At 43.1% G+C, this 24,897-nt stretch overlaps 1 protein-coding gene across 3 annotated transcripts in view; it reads right to left on the reverse strand.

Moving 5' to 3' along the window:
- The window catches only part of FYN (FYN proto-oncogene, Src family tyrosine kinase), an 81,213-nt gene that overhangs the window by 15,769 nt on the left and 40,547 nt on the right, over positions 1-24,897 (reverse strand). For 2 of the 3 annotated variants that reach the window (XM_009645208.2, XM_035900705.1), the window contains 9 exons: positions 22,636-22,893; positions 21,972-22,068; positions 18,601-18,699; positions 17,378-17,481; positions 12,618-12,767; positions 8,592-8,747; positions 4,763-4,942; positions 2,849-2,925; positions 2,592-2,745 (listed from right to left, as the gene is read on the reverse strand). In XM_009645208.2, coding sequence (XP_009643503.1) covers positions 2,592-2,745; positions 2,849-2,925; positions 4,763-4,942; positions 8,592-8,747; positions 12,618-12,767; positions 17,378-17,481; positions 18,601-18,699; positions 21,972-22,068; positions 22,636-22,882 — 1,264 coding nt within the window. In that variant the 5' untranslated portion in view covers positions 22,883-22,893. The remainder of the gene's footprint in view (positions 1-2,591; positions 2,746-2,848; positions 2,926-4,762; positions 4,943-8,591; positions 8,748-12,617; positions 12,768-17,377; positions 17,482-18,600; positions 18,700-21,971; positions 22,069-22,635; positions 22,894-24,897) is intronic. The other variant, XM_035900706.1, reaches the window with a different exon arrangement.

Here is a 24,897-nt window from a genome sequence, read left to right on the forward strand (position 1 = left end):
GCTTTAATCTTCAGATTTCGCAAGGCAAAACATTTCCTTTCTCCCACAGGAGCTGCCAGACTGGAGCGCTCCCCGTCCCCCTCCCCTCCGCTGGCCAGGCTCTCCTCCTGTGTCAAAATTCCCACCGAAGCAGTAGTCAGCTAGATAAACAGAGCAGTCCCCAGATGCATCCCCTCGGAGGCTGAAGTAATAGGTCATGGGAAACAAGCAGAGGCAACCATTTCCTTCTGATACTGTGGTCTCCACCAAGCAATGCTCAAATCTGAAGTTTAACTAAACAAACCAGGACTGAATCCCACTCGAAGAAAAATTCTGGTGGCCGATTAGAAACCATGTTTCTTCTCCAATAAATTAAAGGTCCTAGGCTCACCCTGGCTGCCCAACTGGCTTGGAAGCCAGGTTAATTACAATGAAATATAAATTGAGAGTGTGCTGCTTGGCCAAAAAATACACCCCTCCCTAGAACACGCTACCACTTCAGAAAAGGTCAAAAAAAACTTCAGTGAAAGTAGGAAAACCTTTCTACAGGATGCCTGTGATTACAGCTCTTTGGGTTTCTCATAAGGAATTCCGTAGCTCTGAGGTCAGGAGAAGGAAGCATTGTCTGTTGCCCTGAAGTATGGGAAGGATGGGTGACTTCTCCATACTTCCACCATGAGACGGAGCCAGGCAAACACAATTCAGATCTGATCATCAGTGATGCAGGTTAAAAGCCAAACTACTTCTCCCTTCCCATCTACTTTTTCCACAATACAAGTGATTTCTGCCGTGGAAGAAGGGCAGGAGATAATCCATGACTACACTCCTTCTCCCTGCCAGTCCCAGCATTACGCTCTTCTCAGCTCAAAGTTTTCCCACTCAAAATCCAATCATTTTTGTTGTCTTCAAAAATCTAAGCCTCTCCTCAACATCAGTCAGGCAGGTTTTCGTGGCTTTCTAACATGTGGAGAGGGCAAAACTGTTCTGAGAGATTTAAACCAGGAGGCAAACAGGTCAGCAGAGGATTTCCTAGGAATCAGGAGCCTGAAGATATCTGGCCAGAACTAGGTCACATATTTGTCTATTAAAACAAATAATTAGTCATGTCAAACTATACGTTGGGTGGTTTCCAAAGGGAACAAAAGACAGGGCAGTAAAACAGACAGAAACGGAGATAATATAGGACACAGTTTCAAAGCCATTTTGCAGACTGGATCTGGCTGCCTTGTTCAAGGAAAACTCTTCTCGTTTTACACAGGGGAAGGGCAAGCAGGCAGCTTGCTGCAGACTGCAGACACTCTTGTTATCTGGAGAGAACGACAGGAGGCGATTTTTTCTACCAAGGAGCAATTCCTGCCCTCAGGCTGAAATCAATAGTGGTTAACTCTCTGCATTAGTACCTATCGCGGGTCCTTCAAGCCCCCCTCCCCAAAACAATCAGGCCTCGCCGTCCGAACGTGAAGCAGGCAACCTTTAGGGGGGATGCAGCCTGTGATCCACCCCCCTGCAAGTAGGTACTGCTGCCAGCAGCTCCAAGGGGTGTGGGTGGCATGAGAGCTGCTGCTCCCGGGCCGAGCCGAGGCATGCTGGAAACGCTCTGGCTCCTGCTGTCAACACTCAAAAGTTACAGAAAGAGGTTAGCTCTTTCTTAAGAATTAATGGCAAAACCCGTGCTGAAATGGGGCCCTCTGGTCGAGGGAAAAAACCTCACAGCAGGAAAGGGTAAATGCAGGTTATGAAGTGCTTAGTGAACCTGCGCTTTCTGATGACGTACAAGGGGGTTTAACGGGACGGTCCTCGGCTTTGGCACTGAAATGGCCAGAGTGGTATTTACCGACACAGATTGAGCAAGCGCTACCAAAGTACTGCCAACAGAAAGAGAACAAAACTGTAGCTCTGCAAACTTGGACCAACATCTGACAACTAAGCATGACTTGTAAAGAATGACTAACTATAAAGAGCCTGTGTCATGGCTCAGTCTGAACACACATATGCTTTTTTAAAAAAGCTACAATACTCTTTGATACATTTTTATAGTGTATCAGTGGTCGGCTGTGCCCAGCACTCTGTGTGGCACTGGAAAATGGCTTTCCTACTACAGAAACTTTTTAAGTTCCCAAAGAAAACACAGTGCTCAGAGAGACAGCTCCATTGCATGGAGACACAATTCTTTGACCCGTTTGAAATAAAGAAAATAAGAATAGCACAGCAATGTTGACAGCGGTTAGTAAATACTAGAAGGCACACTATGAAAGAAATGGCTTACATAGGCTTTTCTGGATTAACCCATTCGGGCTTTCAAGGCTGGTAAGTAAAGTATCCTCTCTGTTATGGCACCATGAGGATCTTGTCCCTGCTGTCACTTCACCCACCTGTGCTCTCATGCATCATCTCTATTTAATTTTGGTCAGTTTTTAAAGGTAAGGCAACAAAATAGGACGTTCTCTTCAGGACATGCATTCAACGGTGAAGTTCTGGGCTAGGAGTTAATATGAGTTCAGGATTTACTGAAAGCAACCCCAGAGCATATGAGGGAGAGCTTTTTAGAGCCACGTTCCACTCTTCCCCTGTCACAAGAACGACACCAGCGCTAGGCCTGCCACCATATCTACCTTGTCTGGCCGTATATTCGTTGTCTTCAATCAGTCTCGCCAGTCCAAAGTCAGCAATCTTGCATATTAGGCCATTCCCCACCAGAATGTTTGCAGACCGCAGATCTCTGTGTATGTAATTCATTCGCTCGATGTACGCCATTCCTGCGGCCACCTGCGAGAAGCATGAAACGCAAGCGGTGCATTTCAAAATGAACTCAAACATACATGGGCTATAAAACATATACACCTAAGTGCTCAATACTCTGAAGACTGACCTGGGCTGCCATGTCCACCAAATTCGGTAACTTCAAAGCTCTTCCTTCTCCATCTTTTAAGAAATCTAGCAAGCTCCCTGCAAATGCAAAGTTGACAAAATAGAGAGATGTTAGGGAAACAATGGCTATTCATCAGGATGGAGGTGCAGCGATGTGTGCAATGTTAAAGACAGCAATGTTTCGAGTTCAAGTGGACAGTTTCAAAAAACCCCACAGTATCTTAGAATTCTTGTATTATACTTGTCTCTCTCTTCTTTAAGGTTGGCTTGCAGCAGAGAATGTCACTAGTCCAAAGAGAGTTGCAGGGAAAAGAAACAACATTGTTTTTAATTTTCCTGACCATTACTGAGAAAGCTGATCTTTCCTAACTTTTCCAATGTGCTTTGAAACAACATACCTGCTGCTCTCTAAAGGCCTCAGCTAGCTGCAAAGCATCAGCTCGGTTCCAAGCCACACAAGCTATGGAAAAAGTCAGATCCCAGCTCAACCTGCTCCAAAAGAAAGGTCAGCCTGGAGCCTGATAAGCCCAAAGGGGCTGGCATTAACAAAGGCTAATTTTCCTTAGAAATGAGTAGTGCTCCTTCTCTAGGTAACCCATAACGAAATGCAGCATGAACCATTAATTTTAGAAGACCACTATGCAAAACTAGAGAAGACAAAGCAGAGATCAAATGAAAGCAATTTTAGTGAAAGCAGTAAGGACATAGCTCCCCTGTGCAAGGGAAAGCCAGGAGGTTCCCTGTAGCTTTTAAAAGAAGCCTAGGATGCTATAGCTCCCTTCCCAATCTTGTATTCAAACAGAAAAGTGTGGCAGTCTCCTTTAAATAAGGTCAGTGAATCGGTTTAATAAATAAGGGGAAAAGACAGATGATTAGGCGTTTCTCCCTTGATAAATCGTCAGCCTCAAGCTCAGATCCAAAGATGTAAAATGTTACAGTAAAAACTAGCAAAGTAAGCCAAAATAAACCACGTACTTCAGAAGGATTTTGAGAAGTCTTTTTTTTAAGGGGGAAAAAGCACATGCTTGTCACTGAGACATATGATTAAAGTGTGAGTTAGTCAGGGCTTGGATGCCTCTGAGGAGGGAGGTGGGCAGGCACCTGCCAGGAAAATAAAAATCAACTCCAAATAGACTGAAAAAATGCACTTAAAATTTCAGAGTGTATCCTCCAACGTACAATGAAACTTCCCTGTGAGAACTTATGTTTCCTATTTGGTTCTTTTGCTTTTCCAAAACAAGAAGATTTTTTGCTCTGCTCTCAGCACCCCTGCTGGAGATCTGATGGAGCACAAAGTTTTCCTTTTCTCATTTTACTACATCGTTACCAGTTAAGTAGCTTAAAGAAAAAGAGAAGGGAGAAGGGGAAAGGGGAAAGAGGAGGGAAAGAATCATACGTGCAAATCATGTATTAAAATGATAAATGGGCTGGGCTGAAAATTAGGCTGTGATCTGAGAGCGAGGTGCACGTGACAGAACTCAGGATTGCTAAAAGAAGAAACAGAATCTTAGGCTGACAAGTAAACACTGAAAGAAGATGCTATATGAACTCTGGTGCCAGGAAAAGCTGGGATCTTGGGAAGCAGCATGTAATATCATTCAAACCTAGACAATGCAAATCTCCACTTGTCGGGGAAGTTTAGATGCTGATGCAGTTGGACGCGCTTAGGCTGCACCAACTTCTCCCTTCCCCACCTAGTGCAAATTTTCTTTGTACACCTAGTGGATTGCAGGTTTGGGGCCCAGTTCAGAGCTGAATTCATGATTCTTCTGAAGCCAGAGGTGAATTTAGCTTCCCCTTCCCTCTCTCCTTCCTCACATGCTGTTCATGGATCACACTGCATCTTCCTCTGTATCCCCAAGGAGCATCAACAAAGAAAAAATATTGTTATCAAGGGCAGCAGCTCTGTCTTCACCTTTGCTCATGTACTCTGTGACAATATAGATAGGTTCTTCAGATACCACAGCATACAGTTGGACCAATTTGTCATGTTTGAGCTTCTTCATGATTTGGGCTTCCTCCAAGAAGGATTCTGGAGACATAGTGCCAGGCTTCAGGGTCTTGATAGCCACTTTAGTATTTCCATTCCACGTACCTACAAGCACAGATACTTAGATTAAACACCTTCTGCTCCTTTTTCTGCTGGATGCCTAATGTAACCAAGGAATAAACTAGCAAGGACACTCCATATAATTATTCTTTTAAAGTGCCTTATCACGACATTCCTCCCACGCCTCCCTCATATTTTAGTCTTTGTCTATTATACTGAAAAATAATACTTCCATTGGCACTGGGGCACAGTCGCCATTGTCCTACTCAGACAGTGCTTCCACTGGTGTCCACAGAAACCTTCTCCGAGTAAGCAACGTGGGACTGCAGAAAACCCATCTTCATGCATTCCCTTGCTAACGAGTAATTGCTACAGACAACAACACAGCTCCAGTCACAGATTTGGATAACAAATATGGTTAAACCCAGAACTTTCCATTTGTAAGACATTTTAACATTTTGGTTTTGTTCTGAGTCAGAGGGAAAAAAAACATATTCTAACAAAAATTCCCAAGAAACAGATTCTGAACCGATTTCAGTTTAGAAACACGGGCATGTTTCCAAAGTGAAATGCATCTTTTTCCTCCCCCTCCTCATCCCCAGAAGCCCAGCAGCTGCTGATTGAAAACAAGGTGGTTCCTGTCCACTTCACTTTGTTCTTTACTTGTGGTCAGCACTGAAATGGACAAGTTGCATCATTTGTCAGCCATCATCTACCGAGCCTTCTGCAACACCTGAAAGCCTGCACAAGGACCTGCAGAGAGCCGGGGAAGGCTGACTCAGGGCGTCCCACAAGAGGTGGGGCTTCACCCGGGTATTTGCAAGGGGGAGAAGGAGGACTGGGAAGAAAAAAACCCCTAAGCCACCTACCTATTTTAACAGCTTTTCTGGGGGCCGGGGGACTCGGGAAGGGAAAGGAAGGACAATTAAAATGGGCAGAAATATCACTTTCCTAGTGCCTTCGGTTGTCTCTTGCCCAGACTTGCCAGAACCCTGCTCCAGAGCCAGGGCTGAACTGGCTTTGAATGGGACCTGTGATCTGTTGATAGGGAGCTGCTGTGTGATAAGGCAGAACAATACCGAATGGCTTCAGGAATTAATCACATCAATAACAATTACTCCTCTGCACTCAAGCATGAGGGCAGTAGAAGGCCTACAAAGTATGAGGAGTCAGACTCAGACTTAGTTTCTATAAATTAAGACGTCATCAAAAAAGGTAACGTGTAAAATAAGCCTGGTTTGTCTTTGTTAAAAAGCACATTAACAGTTACCAGGGCTCAGCTGCTGCACGGGAACTGGTTAAGCCAAAATAACTTTGTCATGAGCTTTTGCAACCTGCCAGAGCATAAAATGAGCTGGATTGGTTTTTGTGCAGGTGGTCAGGTCCCAGCTGCCACCTCCCCAAGCTGACGACAGGGGAGGAGCGGCCGGGGAGCCACTGCCTGTGCGGCCCCTCGCTCACAGGGCAATCCCCGCAGCAACACACGACCGACCCGACGCTGTCTGAGGGGGACTTGCGGCACATTTAGCCAAAAGTGTGCAGCTCCAGTTCGCTTTTCACTATGCCTTCATTTTCTTCTTCCAGCTCCGTGCCAGGTGCTGTCACCTCTACTGGTGGTGGAGTAATGTCTTGAGTTCCTACCACCACTACCCTGGCACGCTTGAGGCGGACTCTTGAGGTCTTAGTTTCACTCAGTCCTTTGAATCAGAGCTGAAGCAGGACTTTGCTTTAGTGGCACTCCCGTGTAAGCTGGGAGGGATGCGGTCTTGCCTCCTAATTTCAAGCAGGATGGCCAAAACCTTTTCTGATGGGTGAAAGGGAACTTGTTTTATCTGGAGCCACTGAGGCTCCGGACCACAGAATGCCATCAGTCACAGCCGCTTTGCAGAGGTCCCGCAAATTATATGAACCGGGAATGAATCCCTAGTTTCATGGGCATTAATAAACTAGGATTTTACCTGGTGTGTTAACAGGATTAACTGTGTATTGTCTGTTTGCATTGCCTTAACAAGAATTCCAGGACTCATTCTATTACCATGAAGTGTTTTCAGCAGTTCTGTTTTTAAATACTTTTATGAATTTCTCCAGTTAAAAAAAAGAAAATCAAACAAAAAGGTTAACTTATCCTCTCAGGCCAGATTTCAGTTTAGATTGTTAAATTTTCTTGTTGTGGTTTGGTATGCTTCTCTCTAATAGAAAATTAGCATAGGCTTCCCTCTTAATTCCTCCCATATGTAGTCAGTTACTACTTAATGCATTTTTTATTAATTTTTACTGTGTTAATCTATTCCAATTTGGTAGTGCTTCAGGGCTGTTAGCATATTTTTACTATAAATTACTGAAACATAATGTCATAATTGTAATAATGATTTTTGAATTTCTGAGAGATATTTGGTACTGGTACTTGGCACTTTGTTTCTCGTAGATGATTTTTTTTTTTTTTAAATTGCACTTGCCTCTTTAGCTTAGGTATCAGTTTAAGATCTACGGCACACAAAGCTGACCACTAAGTATTAGCATCAACTTGAAACTCTTTGCATGCATTCAAGATGGAGAACAAGAAGGCGAAACTGCAGTTATCTGGGGATGATAACAGAAAACATAGGTAGCTTTCTTTGCAACAGGTCAACTGTAGTTCTATGAAATTCTATAAATTTCTGTATTTCTAGTCTGTAAATTCTATAAATTTCACAGACTTGCTGCCATGCTCTTTGCTCCTTCCACTTGCAACAGAAAACAGCTGCAAGAACCCAGGAAAGCCCACTGGTTATTTTGCTTGTACATACTTTTGTGTTGCTGCAACAAAAAGAGCGGCCAAACTGCTCCACCAAATTTCTTCTGAAGAAACAATATTTAGCCATTCTTTATTTGAATTGGTCATTTTGAAGAGGCTACACAGAATGCAATCTGGCACACAAATTGAGCCGACCTCTCATTAAGTGGCTACTATATTGTGTTTTAATGCTATGGCCATACTAAGATTTATGTATATTTTAAATAGTTATTGTTTTATAGTCATTAAAAGAATGAGGACCATAGGGAGGGGAGCAGTAAGTAAAGCTGGCGAGTGCGCAGAAAACAATGTCAGTGGATTTGGAAAACGTCAGTATTTCTGGACTTCAAAGTGGGGGTTCAGCTGGGCTGGGCAAGTCTTGCCTCTATTGTCCCTGGTCTCTATATGGAGTTATGGGGTTCTGCTGCAGATATAAATTTCAAAACAGACTTGAAGAAGTGGACGTATGGGAAAGCTAGCTTGACAATATTAGCTTGCTGGTGCTTGCCATTATTTTTGAACTGGGAGAGTGGATGGAAGCATTTTCAGGGTCTGACCTCATCAGTGCTAAAACACACGAGGAATGAAAAACGTCTACTTACCAGATTGATTTCTGGTTAGCCATTCTGCCTTAAAAGTTTAGCATCATTCCTATTTTAATACCTAGCAACTGTGTAGTCACCCAGATAAACCCAATGCAGTTAACGAAGTTTAATGCCCTAACCTCTCATACCAGTGTGTGCAAGTGCAAGGAAGTTCCCCCGTGGACTACTGTATTTAGGTCTGACTGTTTCAGGCCATAGAGACTAACATTTCATACTGCTTCGATCTTTTAACTTTAAGATCTCTACTTGAAATGCTTATTTCTGCCAAGAGCGCCTTAAAAGATCCATCCAAAGCAAAATATATTCTCTGCCTTACCACGCCACACTTCAGCGAAACACCCCTGACCAAGCTTCTGTTCCAGAAATAATGAATCACGTGCAACTTCCCATGCATCTTTAGCCAATCCAACAGTTTGTGGGGTATTATTCGTAGCAATCACAGTTAAGTTAAAACACAAACCATCAGCTTTCTCTATAGGAGAGGAAATTAATAAAAAAAACACACTTATAATCCAAAATTATGCATGCATTGAGAAAGATGGAAGGTGACTTGCCTCTCAGTGCTGCAGTAAAGTTCATTTGCAAACACTGATCTTTGGATACTGAAGGTAAGGACTTTTTTTGTTAGCTTGCAGAGAAAGGCTCCTTGGTATAATTAATAGATTGCTATGTGAGCCTTGATTTATTATTAAGACAGTGGTAATTTGTCAAAATCGAAACCTTCCAAGGAAACACAGAATTTCAGTTTTCCTTTGCCATCAATTACAGTGAAAGTTGAAGAGTAAAGAATTTCAAAGTCAAAGACATGATTTCAAAGACATTTTTCCTAACAGTTTGAGCTTTCCTCTTTTTTTTCTCGTGGGTGACAGTGTCCTGCATTTTCACCTTCCATCTTGCAATCCCCACACAGAGAGCTATTTTAGAATAATTATTTTGCTCCATACCCATCCATACTTCCCCAAACTGCCCATTTCCCAGTCTCTTGATCAACTGTAGGGATTCTCGTGGAATTTCCCAGACATCTTTGGTTTTGACAGACAGATCAGTAAGCCTTGGCATTCCTTTATGACAGGGGACTACTAAGCGGCAGCAAAGACCTGCAGCTCTCTCTGATGGAGCCAGAAGTGAAGCCGACAGCAAAGGAGAGGAAAGAAAAAAAAGTGTGACATGAAACAAAAACAGTAAGCATAAAAACAATGCTACTCACAACAGCTGTTAGTTGCATACCACAAAGCATCCTGGAAGATTAGAAATTGAACACTGAAACATATTCATTTTGAGACAGAACAGGAAATATTTTAGTCTCTGCTTCCGCAGCCTGAAATGGAAGGCACCGCCAACGGTTTCTTTTGTGGACTCAGGATTTCCCTTCTCCCACAGCACTGCATTAAGATAACTTCACGAGTAACTGGTATACTATGGTACAGTGTAACTTTTTAAAAATCATCTGTAAGTCACCCACTGCATTGCTTCTGTACTCAGTAAAAGAAACACAGAGAAGATTCGCTTTTTCTGGAAATCACAGCAATGAAAATTTGGTGGACTTTTTTGCTTTTTTTTTCCTTAGGTATCCTGAGAAAAGGTATTTTCTATATTCTACTCTGTGAAAAGGTGCTCTTGTAGGTGTCCTGTGAAATACTTTTTCTGCCATTCTTTCTAGAGCAAACCTTTGTTAGCATATGCAGCCAGTCCTAAATTGTTTGGGGCAGATTCATTATCTTTATCTCTTGCAAAGCTTCACAGAAGACTGAACTGTGACAAAAGTCACAAGATATTTTAGCAGGAGCAAACCCAATTATATATAGAGAGATGTATACACACACACATATCATCGTGTAGTATACTACGCTGCACAAAGCAGACTATAAGATAAAGCTTGCACAGCGACTTGTATCTTAAAACAGGTGCAGTGGAGCAGAACAAGGTGGGGATCTGCAATTGTATTTCAGACTCAAACATAATCTTCATTGTCCTGTGCGAGATTTCTTTCTGGGCAGGTGAACAGTTTGTTTCACCATCACAAGGTGGGCAAGTTCCTTGCAACACCAAGTTCTACCTCCTCAGCACAAATGTTGTGGGATGGTGGGGAAGCCCCTACAGGCCCCCTGACATGGACCTCATTGTGTCTCCTGTAGCAAGACAACAAAGACCACAAACCAGGGAAGATTAGCTGACCAGTTGGCATGTCTTATTCCAAGATAATTCCAATGGGAACATTAGGATAGGGACTACTCAAAATATGGATAGTATCTGGAAAGCTTCCTTATGAGTTTGGACAGCTGCAGAAAGAGACTGGAGGTTTTTAAGACCTCCTTGTTTTCTTTACTTGAAAAAAAAGCTTGGCACGCTGGTGCTCCGGTTAAGCCTAGACCGCACGTGCAAGAGCTTATGCTTGACAGGCCGGCTGTTAGGGATGGGGTCAATGGCGCTTCAACCTCAGACATGCCAATGCTGACTTCAGTCTGACGTCAGGGCACCCTGGGGATCTCAATATTTTTCATCTGTAAATCTCATCTGTGAAAGTCCAGGCACTGCAGTTAACTTTGTTACCCAGGTAAGACAGGGTAAGAGGGAAGTCTGGGTTAATAGGGGTACTCGGCCGTGCAATGGGAGCACAGCACGGGGATACCTGTGCCGTGTCTGCACAAAGGTGCACTTTGTACTTCCAGCTCCTGACCCAGGGCAGCTTACATGAGACCAAACTGCACGCTGTCTACCAGGGTAGCCTGGTTTCCAGCTGCCTGGACAGGAGGGGTCCTCCAGCCTGGACAGTTATGGGGTGAAGGCTGAAGGGGTGGGCTGCAGAGCATTCCCATCCTGCTGTGAAGGCATTGACCTACAGTCTAGTTCTTTGGTTCTTCAGGAACCATGCTGATCTTTACGGTGTCATTTGGGCATCTCTGAGCAGTCCCTAGAAGTAAATCTAGGCACTCACAAGGCATTGTGCTAATCTACCTCCCACAACCCAGAGTGCAGAGCGGGTGGTAAGAGGCAGCCTCTGTGTTTTGAGACAGCTAGGGCTGGCATGGAAAGAGGGCTCCGGTCTTTACCTGGCTCTGGAATATGACAGGTGAAACCTCTGGAGCGCGGGTCTGTACCGTGCCCTCCTAAGCTACCCTACCTGGCTCCTGCTGATTATGCCTCTCTGTTGCACAGAAATGGCTGTTTGCAGATCTATTTGTTTCTGCATCCGTGCATGGAAAATACACCACCCAAATAATCTGACAACAGAAAACTAAAAGTTGGGATATACCAGCTGGTATAGTGGGGCTGAAAATTATCTTCCTTACATGTGAGTGTTTATACATTATTTAGCTTTATGTAGAGTCACCAGAAACAACTAGAAATTTTCCCAGGCGGCATACACCCATCAGAAATTGGGCGGAGAAGACAGCCAGATGTCTAGTATGAATAGCATAAGAATACAGCAGACAGAATACAAAGAATACAGAAAAAACGCCCCACAGAGAAGTTGATTTCCTAAGTATAAATTATGAAAAGTTTTTGAGCAGTGAGCATTTGGGGTCATCTGTTAATATTATGAAAAGCTAAAGTAAGGAAAAAATAAACAGCAAAACAATTCAAAATACAAATTTCTGCTTAAAAAATGACCATGCTGAGAAGCATGGCAGTCTTCTACATAAGAACCGGCTGTCCTATACAGAGGTTTGGGGGGCTTTGAAGTTATATCTGTTGTACACCAATCGCCAGTGAGAGCAGGATGCACTTTTGGGTTGAATAGTGCGTGTCACATTTTAATCACAGGAATTAAAATAAGTAAGAGCTTGGTGGGTGGACACAAGCAGTGTGTGTGAAGAAACACCCACCTTGCCGTATTTATTTTTAAAATTAGACGGATTATAATTTAAATGTTAACACTTTGCACATTGAGCACAAATCCAGTGGGAAAATTTGAGTCAGGTAATAAATGCAAACTTTTTGGTCATTGCTTTAAGTGACTGAATTCCACAATGCAATTCCCTATTTGATCTATTAGCAATAATGTGCTGCAAAACGGTGCATGTTAGCACTCACTTATGCACAGGGAATTCATGCATTGAGATGTGCCAGTCGAATTCAGTAATTCTGTTTGCTTAGAAGAGGGAAAGCAGGCAAACCCTTTACCTCAGTAGAGTGCTAGCTTTTAAAAGCTCTGCCACTGTACACTGTGAACGGCACTCAAAGCCATTTATAACTGTAATGGGAAAGGGATAATGGAAGATGCATTACAACAAGCAAGAGACATAGCTCAAATGACTCTTTAGGGCATCTTACACATACATCAGCTCAGCAGCAAACACTTTTGTTTTAAAATACTTCAGTGTATTATCTGAAAAATTACCTGAATAATGCTGAACCAGCTGCTGAAGAGTTTCAAACTGTGCCCGAGTTGTGATATAATATCCACCATTGTCAAGTTTACGAATCTTATAATGTTTGACATGATCTCCTTTCATATCGTCCCAGTCTCGGATAGACAGGGAATAGGCACCTGTTCCAAGCAAAGGAGAAATAAAAAATTGTAAGCAGCTTTTAGGCACAAAGATTTTGGTTCATTGGTCAGTTGCCATCAAATGAAAGAGAAATTGCTTCCGAAAAATGCTTCCTGTACCTTGAGAAAGAACAAATTAAACTAACACAATGAAGTTAAGTATCACAGAAATCTTACGATGTTCACACCATGTCCCTTTCACACTTTTCTAGAAAGAAACCAAGACTTCCATGTAAGTGAAAACTCAAATTTTAACATTTACTGCTTCAGGTTGCTAAATTGACTTTTCCTATTCCAAGTGTCAGGTTCCACTGCAAATACTATACTTTAGGTAAATGCCAGTTGGTGGTAAATATCAAGATTTCCATAGGAAGCACAGGAGATAATGACTTTATATATGTGTAGTGTTGTTACCCAGACGGATCCCAAACTTCTTTATAAACATTAAGCAATCAAATTGGCATACTTTGTATGTCATGGTCTTTGGAAGGTGGTACTACACCAGGACTGTGCACTGGGAGATCTGCAAGAACTGCATGTTTCACTTTTCAAATCCACACTGGAGCTTTAGAGCTTACTGGTGGGATTCAGATGCCCAAAAGCTATGGATTAAGTGCCATGTGAGATGCCCCAGGGCATCCTGCTTGGCAGTTTTCCCACAGGCTGTCACATTTGTCCCATCCACGTGGATGCCCTGCGGGCATTTCAAATGGCTCTGGATGCTCACGGCCAGGTGAGGAACCTCAGGTGAGGGGCAGGATTTCGTTTTAGGTGTAGCAGTGGCTGTCTGCAGGTGGGCTATGGGCTTGATTTAGATGCCCGCACATAAGCTTCTGGTGGTATTAGGGCAGCTGAATCCCAGCTCAGATTCCATAGGTGTTATGATACTGTAGGAATCCATGGTGTCTGCAGTTGCAGGGAGTTGAACTGAACCCCAGCTTTCCGCTGACTGTAAAGGGAGCTTGGCCACCTACATGGGGACCTGCACATTCAGGTGTCTTAATTTGAAGCACAGTTCTATTCTACATACAGTGACACCCACGTGTTGGTTCTCTACAGTGTCAGAAGCAAAGCTGCATTTTACAGCGTAATGCAGTGTCTGAGCAAGAGCATGGCCATTTCAAAGGCAGCGGAGAAGACAAGTCTTCACTTGTGGCTCAGACGAATATTGTGTTTACTCAAAGGTAATTCAGACATTAAAAGGAAAAAAAACTGGAGGTAACTGGCAGCTGCAAAGATCTCAGGAAGGTCCCGCTTCTGGAGCCTGGGCTGCTTTCACTGGTAACCATGTCAGCTAAAGGCAGGAAAGGAAAACTGCCAGCAGACAATTTTGGACAATGTGAAAGGTGGAGTAATTTCCTACAGGTCTGATACCAAACAGCACCGACTGCTGCTTATCCCAAGCCGGGGTACTTTTCAACACACCTGGCAGGTTCACATCCCCCAGAACCACCTCCAGCTAAGTGAAACGGTTGAAAGACACCCCCCTGCCCCCCAGTTAGCTGGTTGAGATTCCTGGTGTAAGATGTCTTTCCTGGATGTCTCCCCAGGAAGAAGTTTCCCTGACCACATTAACCTGCAACAGGTCGCACTGGCGGGTGGCTCACCGCCAAGGGAGCTGCAGTGAACGAAACGCCTCCACCCCGGCTCCAAGGACTTCTCAAATTCCCTGTTGTTTGTCCTCTAAATAGGAGGAAAAGAGCCAGCACTTACACACTTAGACAGATGATTCTGGTTTATGCGAATGGGAGACACCCTGAGAGGAGTGACGGGATTTTTATTTCTAAGTGTAGAAAAATACTGGGTTTTGAGGATATTTTTCTGAGGAGGTTCTCCCGCTGAGTAAGTACATCTCTCTCAGCTAGTTCAAAGCTTTTTGGGGATCTGCAAGCACATCTTGTGCACGCTTTGTACCACCACTCTGGGTTGTACACTGTCAGCCTGCTTTCAAAATTTTCCAGGCAGTGTTCTCCACCTCCGCAATTGTGAGTTTTGATCCACTGGCAGCAGCTGTATTTTCTTTAGACACGCTCCCTGCCTATCTGGTCACTATTTTAGATTCTTTAGGAAAATGTAAACAATCTGTGGCTCCAGGTCTGCAATCAGAGCTGTGTGGGTGGCCCCTCTGTGGACCCCCGCTGACCTCAGATCAAGTTGCAGAACTGGAGCTTTAGTTCAAATCTGGACAAAAACAAGAACCAAGATGGATTTCATTATTCATTTATTTAGGCTGTTGGTTATTTATACTATTCATTATTATCTGATGATAAATGCAAATATAAGAGATATACATAATAGAAATTTGGATAGAAATACGGCATTACAATATATCACTCTAATGAATTTTTTAAAAAAAACAAACCTAAAACCAGACAGCCTTGGAGGGTGGAGATTGAAACCAGGTGAAGGATTATACAGACAAGAGCTGATGAAGTACCTGGGTAGTGAGGCATTGAAAAAATGAAAAGCCGGCTCCATATGATTTATTTTGGAAGTAAGAGGAGAAGGCAACCATGATCAAGGGAGGTTAAATTCATGCTGAAGTCATCCATGATGATACTTTTAACATGATCCTGATTAATTTTATTATTGTTATTATTTAAAGCAGAAGGGATGATTCTAGGTCACAAAACAATTCCTGCCTCAAGCCCAAGATGACTAGCTGGAGTAAGGCATTTTGAGAAGACTTATGGGAGAATGTACCATTTGAGCCCTCCCAGATGACTTTTTTCTCTCTCATGAACAACAAGCTCCCTCTGGTTTCTTCTAACAACATACTGAAACACCACAAGGATGAGAAGGGAAACAGGCATTTTTGACAAAACCCATCCATGTTTGGTTTTTTCTGATGGCTTTGATGCCAACTTAGCCTGAGGATGTAGTAAGCCTTAAGTTCAAATGCAGAGAAATTAAGCTTGCTACTATAAGTCCATCCATGATGGATTGCTCCATTTCCCCAATGCCTTTGTGTCTTATGAGAAGCTCTAGAAAAAAGCCCTGACTTAGCTAAGTAAACAGCCCTGCAAAACATATCCCCTATCACCGCACAAAAAATGGTCAAACCAGACTAAACTGATAATGTGGTTTAGAGAAGCAGTGTTCTGTTTGTTTTTAGGATGCCTAGATGAGTGAGTTTTTAAACATGGCACAGAGTGGGGTGAAGTCCTCCTCCTCGCACACATCCCAACAGCTGCTGGTGAAAACAAATGGGTGGAGGCTATTTGCAGAAAAAGAGCAAGTTAGAGCCTGCCTTGCTCCTGGTGAGAATGCCTCGCTGCTACATAAGGTACGGTGAAGCTGTGGGGAGGCAAGATGGGAAATCAGCTGTCTGGAACAACAGCGTGTCTGTTCAGATCTTGCATCAGACACAGTCTTCAGAGTTACGGGCAGCGAAGGAAGAATCCAGTGACTGCAGGAGTCGAAAACTAAAACAATTTTAGATGACAGAATGCAGCGCCTGAAGATAGGTCAGGTAGAGAGGAGTGGGAAGTAGTGCTTCTCTTCAACCCCCTTTACCAGCCATGCCTCCAACCACTTTGCATGCTAACTCTAGCTGACAGAGTGTGCTCTGATCAAAGCACTGACTTACACGAACCATCATCAGACTTCAGAACTTGCATGGAATTAATTCCAGTGACTTATGCTTCCCACAGCTATTGCGTTGGATTGCTGGTTAATTGAGAAATGGCCAGGTTTGTTTTCACTTAGTTGCAGGTTTTCTCCTCAGTAGTTGTATGAGTTAGAGAGATCTTTTCATATATGTGAAGCTTTGAAGAAGATGTTGACAGGCCTCGTGAACAAAATGTAAAAGCAAAGATAGCACCCACCAAGAAAAGTGGAACTCCTCCAATATTTTTAGAGGGAAGGAGGAGAATACATCCTTCCACTTGACTTCAACAGAATAGATACAGTTGAATGCTCTATGAATACATTAATTAGAAATATTTTCAAGTCTTTTGACTGTTAATCTATGAATTTTAAACTGCTACATATTTTTTCTTTCCCTCAGGGATCCAGCATTGCAAAGGGGATGGGCCAAAAAATCCCCTAATATTCCCAAAATAATAACCAGTACCTCCCTCCCCCCCCAAATCTTATCTTACATCTTCTAGGCAAGAAGGGTCAAATATTCTGCTTGTTCAGAAGTAAGCACTAATTTTCACCAAACCAGACTGGAGATTCCCAGCACCTGTTCCCAGTAAGTTAGCTGGCTGTGCCTGGACCTGGACAGGGACACCAGGAGGTCTGCCTCCTGTAGCCCCACAGCTGCTGTCCTGAGGGGACGCTCTCCACCTGACTCCATTGCAATAGCAGTATCCCCAACAGAGAGACAGTGCAACGTTCAGAGCGTGACAGCAGAGCAGAGCACCCTGCCTCTGCATGACTTGCACTGCAGATACCATGGGTTGAGCCTGGCATGGGTTGCCCTTGGGTCGTTCTGTGCTTTGAACACTCCTCTGAGATCTGGGATGTCCAGACTTCTAATTCCCTAGCACATATATGCAGGATGACACTACCTTCATACCACTGAAAACAGTATTTCATGAACTTAGCACAGTTTTTCTCATAGACCTTCTCATTCGTAGTCAGAATAGCTTTGGCCAGCCTACCTTTGGTAGTTTCACTTTCCCGGATCAGGAAGGTACCTCTGGGGTTTCCAAATGACAACAGCTGCCTCTCAGCATCTTTTCGGCCAAGTTTGCCAAAGTACCACCTTAGGGAAACATCAGAAATAGTAAGACAAATGCTACATAGGATTACTAGGTAGTGCTACAGAGCTCAGACATGGAGGATTATTTGCAGAAACTACGGTTACTCAAGTATATTCAACCAGGTTTGTCATACTGTATCTCTTTTATTCTGGTGCGAAGCTAATGTGACAAACTGTGTAGTAGATGTTCTATACGTTGGGCAGTAGCACTTTGCATTAAGCCTATAATCAGTAGATGCTGAGAATGCTTGTTTGGTGCCTTACGACAAAGGCTGGACCTTGACAAACAGAGAGCAAGACTTGGCAGGAGGAAGGAACAGACAAGGAAAAGGGCAGAAAAATGTGTTGCTGCCGAAGAGCAGTATTTTTACAGATGTTGCAATAAACTACATATTTAACTTACACAGTGATGTATTAGAATTCAATATTTTTGCTGCTGCACAGCTATAAAACCTCAGCAGAAGGACCAGATGTAACCACTTTACTGTGGTTGTATAAGGCTTTCAGAGTTTTGGTACCTAATTCCTTCCTGCAGCAACTTTTTTTTCCCCTTTTTTGTTTTTATGGTTTCACAATCAACCAAGTACAACCTGAAGTACAGCCTACAGTAGTACCTGCTCAGCTATATAAGCTCCTCCAGTGTATCTTTTATATTGGAAATAATATGGATACACCCACCATTCCATTTTTTCACATAGATATGTCCTCATTATGCTGCCCGCTGTATACATTGTAGGCATCCTACCTATTGGTAGGTATTTGCTGATACAACGTGCCCTCATTAATAGGCAGTTTGCACAGTAATTGACTCCAAATATTTTTACAAGTTGGTTCAGGAAAAACAAGGGCATCTTTTGCTTAAAGCTTGAAATTAGTTGACACTCAAGTAAAGGAAGCAGACCTATGTTCCTTTAGGTTTTCTTCCTTTGTTTTGACATTGAAAAAGCACTGAGCTTGTGCTTCTTTTGTTACTAATTACCTAATTATTTATCAGTGTAGTTAAGAACTGAAACAAAAATAATGTAAGTCATTTGAAAAATCGCTGCAATCTATCAAAACCGACTCCTCGAACCTCCTTCAAATACAGCATTAATGGGTCTTTACAACGAAAAGAAAACATACTCCTCTGCTTGGATGGAATCGACTGGAGCCACATAATTACTGGGAATGTAACCAGTTTCTCCTGTTGTCAAGGACCGGGCCTCCCACCAGTCTCCTTCCCTGCAGAAACAGAGGTGAGGAGGAGAAGTGAGCGCGAGACACAGCTGTAAAGACAATAATCTGACTTTGCTAACAGCACCCGCAGCTGCGCGGCGTAAGAATCCACAGCAGCTCATCTCTTTACCACTGGTGTGCTTCCGAGAGAGATGTTTGCATCTAAACCCAAATATCATACATATTTCTTTACACCTATTATTATTATTTCAGCGGTGATTAGCAACGTAGCCTTCCAAACCTAGCATAACGGCATAAACAGGCATAACCACCCAGTGAAATCAGGTTTGCTGAGGGCTGGATTTGGACGAGAATATTGAAAACTGTCTCCATAGCAATTATTCTAATCAGACCCTTGAGAGAGCTTATAGAAAAACTGCCAAAGTGAAGACTGTCACATCCACTGCTAATTTTAAACTTCTACGGAGATAATTAATCTGAAACCCAAAGCCATCTATCAACATGGGGTTTTAGATTGCCCTTAAGGATCACACTTCATTGTCTAGATTCCCTCTCTTGGTCACCTAGAGGTGGTATCTGAAGTAGCAAAGGACTTATCTGCATTTTCAAACACTTAACAAACCCCCATTCTTCTACAACATTTAAATATGAAGACATCCATGCAGGACCACTTTATGACAGAGTTCCACAGGCTTAGCATCAATTTTTATCGTACACTTGTGTGTACACGGTACAGTCCTTCAGACAACGCTTGTTGCTGTAGGAGGTGCAGCTTTAAGAGAAGTTTATTTCTCAGCTTTTTACAGGGTGTAGCGATTTGGGATTTAGCGATTTGTATTTCACTCTCAGCACCAGATTCACCGATGTTTAACTCCTACCACTACTAATAAGCATTCTCTTTTCTATTTCTGGAGTTTTGAAGGAGTATGAACTCTATGGAAAACAACCAGAAAACAGCGGTGATGAGTCAAAAAGGAGATGTTTCCAATTCTACAGTTCCAATAAGTGAAGAACAAGGAGCTTTTCTGGAGGCTGGCTGCTGACACTATTTTAATACACCTTGTGTGCATTAGTATGTCAGGCAAATGGCCCTGTTTACATCCCTATTTTTATCAGCTGAAGTACTAACCCTTCCCCTGTATGCTGCCATAGAATATTTCTGAGAGATTATGCCATACTGTGGTTGATAAATTGTACCATTACATTTCTTCTCCTTACTGTACAGAGAGTCCACTAGATGGAGGTATTTTATCATATCTAGGGAGGAAAAAAAGCAGTCCTGTAGATTATCACAACATCAGGAACACCACCCTCTGCTTTGACAGAGAAGCTTAAATCTCTGAAAGCACTGCCAGAAAGGAGAAGGAATGCAGACTTTTTTCACACCTCTAAATTTTAGACACCCAGCTGAGGTAGGAGGAGGCCACTCAATGGGGCTGGCCAGGGTGTGCGGGAGCGGCGGTGGGGATGCAGGGGATGGCCAAGTGTTTCTAAACCCCGAAGTCAGGCTCTGCTCTGAACCACCGCTGCAGGTACCTCTTATTCCCAGACTGCCCTTGGTATCATTTCTGACTTCAAATCACAGGGATACCCTCTGTACACCATTTCAGGTATTGCTGTCCCTGAACTCTTAATCCAAAGCACAAATCAAATTTAATTTCTTGAGAGCTAAAAAAAAAATATCCAAACCCCTCAAAAAATTCCAGACAAACTAGTTTTGCGCACATATATATGCCTTCTGGTTGCAAGCAGCATTGGCAGACTCTTAGAAAAAATAGGCTGCTTTCATATCATTTCTGATGTAAGTGAAGAGAGGAAGCATTCTCACAGAAAAGCTGCTTTCTGGAGATTCCCAGCCTGGCTGTCAGTACTCCAGGAGTGTGGTTAGGTCTGTGTTTATAAGCAGACAGAGCTGACTAGGATGGGAACTGAGCTTCTCTAATTCTCCAAGAAAATCAGTGGATGCTTGGTTTCTTTTCTCTTAGAAAACTTTCCTCCAGGCAGTAATTACCTGCATCAAAATGCATGTACTGCAACCACCCACACATAGGGGAATCTCTCTGCCCTACCGACTCCAAGTGTGATTGCTCTGCAAGTCCCAGTGAGCGCCCCCTGATTTCATCAACTGGCATGTGTAAGGAATTTATAATCCATAGAATTTCTTCTCGTTTCAAGTTACGGCATAGTTTGTGCAAGGTTAGGGAAGCAGCAGGCAATGTGAACAAAAATGGATGATAGGTTAAAAAAGGGTTTTTTTCCAAGTGCTAATTTAGAAGTAGAGAGGTTTTTAAACTGCTGCTCCGTCTACAAGTCATAACTGAAGTTTCTGTGCTTTCATCTACATCAAAGCTCTTCAGCTTCATGGCTTCATGAAATATTCTACAGAATTACCTGATTTTTTTTTTTAACTTTAATGCACATTGAGCCAACTCCAACCCGGGAGTCGTTCTATTAAAATTAACAGGAGTTGCACCAGGGATGAATTTGCCTCGGCGTCACATAGTGTAAGAAAAAAAGATGACAGCAATATCACAAAGCCTCTAGAAAGTGACATACTTGGTTGTTAACCCATTTTTACCTCTACATGACAGCAATCCTGAACATAACACAGAGCCTTCCACTTTATGGTCTTAGCCAAGAATTACAAGATGTTCAGATATAGGTCAGTAGCACAGTAAGTTTTAGATGTTATTTTTAAATTGCTAAGGGATTTTTTTCTATGGGCAGTTAATAAAATTAATCTTAAATTGATGATTTCCAGGATGGAAGTGTGATTATCATGCCAAATGCAACTGTACAATGGTGCATTCTCACTTAACAGAACTTCCTAGCATGTTCTGACTGTATCACCTACCTTCAAAAGGAAAAAAAAAATCCTTTTAAACTTGCCACGTAAGTCTGGGTAACGTCTCTTTTGTGAATCAGTTTTTAGCTCATTTCTGTGTAGAGATACTTGCAGCAGATTGCAAAAAGTGTTAGTATGTGCCTTGCAGAACTTCTGTGAGTACTGGTAAAGTACAGAGCTGGTACTCTCAGTTCTGAATATGAGTTTACTGTGAAATGTGAGCAGCAAATCACACAATCTAACGCTTATTTTTGAAGTAAAGCTGCATGCGGTTGAAGGTTTTTGTTTTCAATAATAAAGCACTTTGCAAAAGGGCACTAAATGCGAGGACAAGTAAGTAAGGATAGAGTAAAACCCTATGTATCTTGAATATGCAACATTAGATTTCACTAATAACATAAGCGACAAATATAGTTGTCAACATTACAAGTTTAAAAATATTAAAGAGCATATTCCCAATCCTAAAACTTACGAGCTGTTAAGAATTTGAAATTTTTCTCCTTTTTGAAAACTCAAGTCATCTTCTGTTCTTGCTTCATAGTCATAAAGCGCCACAAAAAGAGTTACACCTAGAGAAGAAGATAGGTGAGTTACACTCCATCACAAAACACAGGAGGGAAAGGAGCCTTCCAGGGATGAGGTGGCTAAGCCAAATGTAAGCTACTCCGGTTGCTGAGGAGCAAAAGAAACTGAAGCCTCCTACTTTTTGGACAACCATTCTAATTCCTCTGCTTTTATGCAGCCAGCAGGCACACCACCTCCTTCACTCTGTACAGGCATCAGTACTCTTGGTTTGGTACCCACACACAGTGTAGGACCCCATGTGGGCAAAGGGGGTTCGAAGAGAGAGTTTAGACATAGCCATGCCATGTATTTCCTGTTAACTACTTGAGGTGCCACAGCCCACGCTTTCCATTCCCTGGTAGAGGGATGAGGCAGGCAGGCAGCCAAGTTGGGCATATATACATAATTTCTCACTCCCCCCAAGTGAACTAGCACCTGCAAGGTAGCAAAGGTAGGGCTGAAAACCCAGCTCCAGCCCTACTTCAGTTCTTTGCACTATTCCATGAAATAACTCTTCCCAAAAGCAGCACGCTGGGACACTGAGAGCACTGAAAGAAGACCTTGGAACTCACCTGTTCCTCCTCTTGTACGCAGTGTCCCTGTATGAGAGGAGGAATTGACTCCACCAAACACAGTCAGTCCTTGGCCTCCTGTGGCATGGAAGTTGTTGTAGTTTGGGATTGAAGTCACACCAAAGCTTGGATAGTGCTGCGGAGTGGGATCTGTCCCATAGCGGTAGCCTGAGCTTTGCGTTAAACTGCCATCCCTCTCATCAGTCAGTTTTGTTGCTTCTTTATCCTTACATTGCACACAGCCCATTATCTAAAATCCTACGAGGGAAGGAAAGGACAGGTGTTCATAAGTTGATGCTCACGAGATCTCCCCCAAACCCACAAATGACAAGGATCAAATTAAGTTCACCGCTCAAAAGTCAAGTACTTTGGAAAAAACCCACAGTGGTTTGAATATAAATAGCAACGTGTTGGGAAAAGCTCACACAAAATCTTCCTCGCAGCGGTTTCCCATAGAGGCCCAGGGAAGGAGGTCCTGCCTGCTTTTAGGGTAGTGGCAGCTCTCCACCCAGCCCTGCCAGGCAATGGCTTGCATGGAGGTAGCGAGAGGATGAAATCCCTCTCGCTCACCCTTTGCCAGGAGAGCACGACTGGCAGGGAAAGAACGCAGCCAAAAAAGTACAGCTGGAGGTGCTCAAGTCTGCCCCCAAACCACAGAGCCAGGCACTTAGCTCACGGTTTATGTTCGACCTTGCCAACTACACGAGAGCTGACTTCACCTAAAGGCAACACACCTTTTTCCATTGCTGGAGCTCTGCATGGTGGGCAGAAAAGCAGACATGATGCGCTGATAGCACAGCACAGGGAAGTAGAAAGGAGCTCATCAGATGGCACAACGAAAACAAAAGGAAGCCCCCTTTGATGCTGTACTGAAAGGAAGCATAAAACCTGCCGGCAGTGGATGGTGGGGCAGCCAAAGGTATACATAAGTTGAGAAAGTCACGGAGGAATTAACACATCCAATGGAGAGCATCTCCAAGTCTGGATCCCGGACAGGAGGAAACCGAGAGGGTACAGCTTGGAAAAGGTTGCACCAAGTTTTTTAATTCTTGTAACCACATGTTTAGCACCCTCATGGGGCACTACCAGGGCCTGGGTTAATCTCTCTTAATTTTAGGTCCCTACCTCTCTCGAGGTGGAGGGAGACAGAGGGAGACCGACCGCATCTTAAAAGCAGCCCCCTGCAGTTAGTCCTGTTACCTGGTATTGCTTTTCATCCATCAGCTCTAATGTCCTATAATCCATGTGCTGGTGTTACCAAACTCTTTCCTATTGACTCAAGCTGAATCTAGACACAAACCCCAAGTTTCTGAAGCTGGGTGTGATGAACCTAGGGAATCAGATACTCGTCTGGATGCACACTTGATCTGAACTGGTAGGGTGACTCTTAGGAGTAACCTGGCACACAAACAACATACTCTAAACACTGGAGCTGCAAGAAGAGCAGTGACAAAAGAAAAATCTTTGAAAAAATTAGAATTACCGGACATGCTTACTGTCCAGAATATACAAATAGACAGGGAGAAAATGCATAGAACATAAAAAAATATACAGATAACAACTTTTTTTTTTTTTTATTACTTTTCACATTTCATCCAATATCTGTCACTTAAGGTAAATAAAAAGCCTATGCTTTTTCAAATATCCTCGTTTTTCCATAGTTGCCAGGCTGACTATTTTATATGCCTTACCCTGACATCAACACAGGAAACTGGTTTTGACAAACGCAGGGAATTCAGAAAAAGCGTATTTCTCTGCTGCTAATGCTTGAAAAATTATGCAGTAGCTCCCTGCTAGTCTGTGACAGTCCACAATCTGGATACCTGCTTCCTAAACCTAACCTGCCTAATTAAAAAAAAAAACAACCACAAAACAACCTTCTGTTGAAGGGTTTTTTCCTACAACTTGAAGATAATTTCAGTTATTCTACAAGCCTGTTCAGAAAAACAAGCCCCATTTTAATATATTTTGCTGAGCTGCATTGCCTGCAGTTAGCACAGGTTTACCATCTCTTGCTCTTAGCTTAACTTAAAGGCGCCCTTTCTGCATTTCTCTTTTTCCTTCAAGACACCACATTCACTCAGCAGAGTTGCCTCATCAAAACGCTGAAGCCTCTTCAGACGAACAGAAACAAGGACTCTGGGCTCTGCACTTGCCGCAACTGGTGGCGTGAGCTGGGATGCCTCAAGAAACTAAAGCAGCCACAGGTCGAGGGGAAGGGGTTTGCAGCCCGCAGGCTGCAGGACACGCTGCTGCTGGCGC

The sequence above is a fragment of the Egretta garzetta genome, unplaced genomic scaffold (assembly GCF_000687185.1).
Source record: "Egretta garzetta isolate BGI_Z169 unplaced genomic scaffold, ASM68718v1 scaffold18, whole genome shotgun sequence".
NCBI lineage: Eukaryota > Metazoa > Chordata > Aves > Pelecaniformes > Ardeidae > Egretta > Egretta garzetta.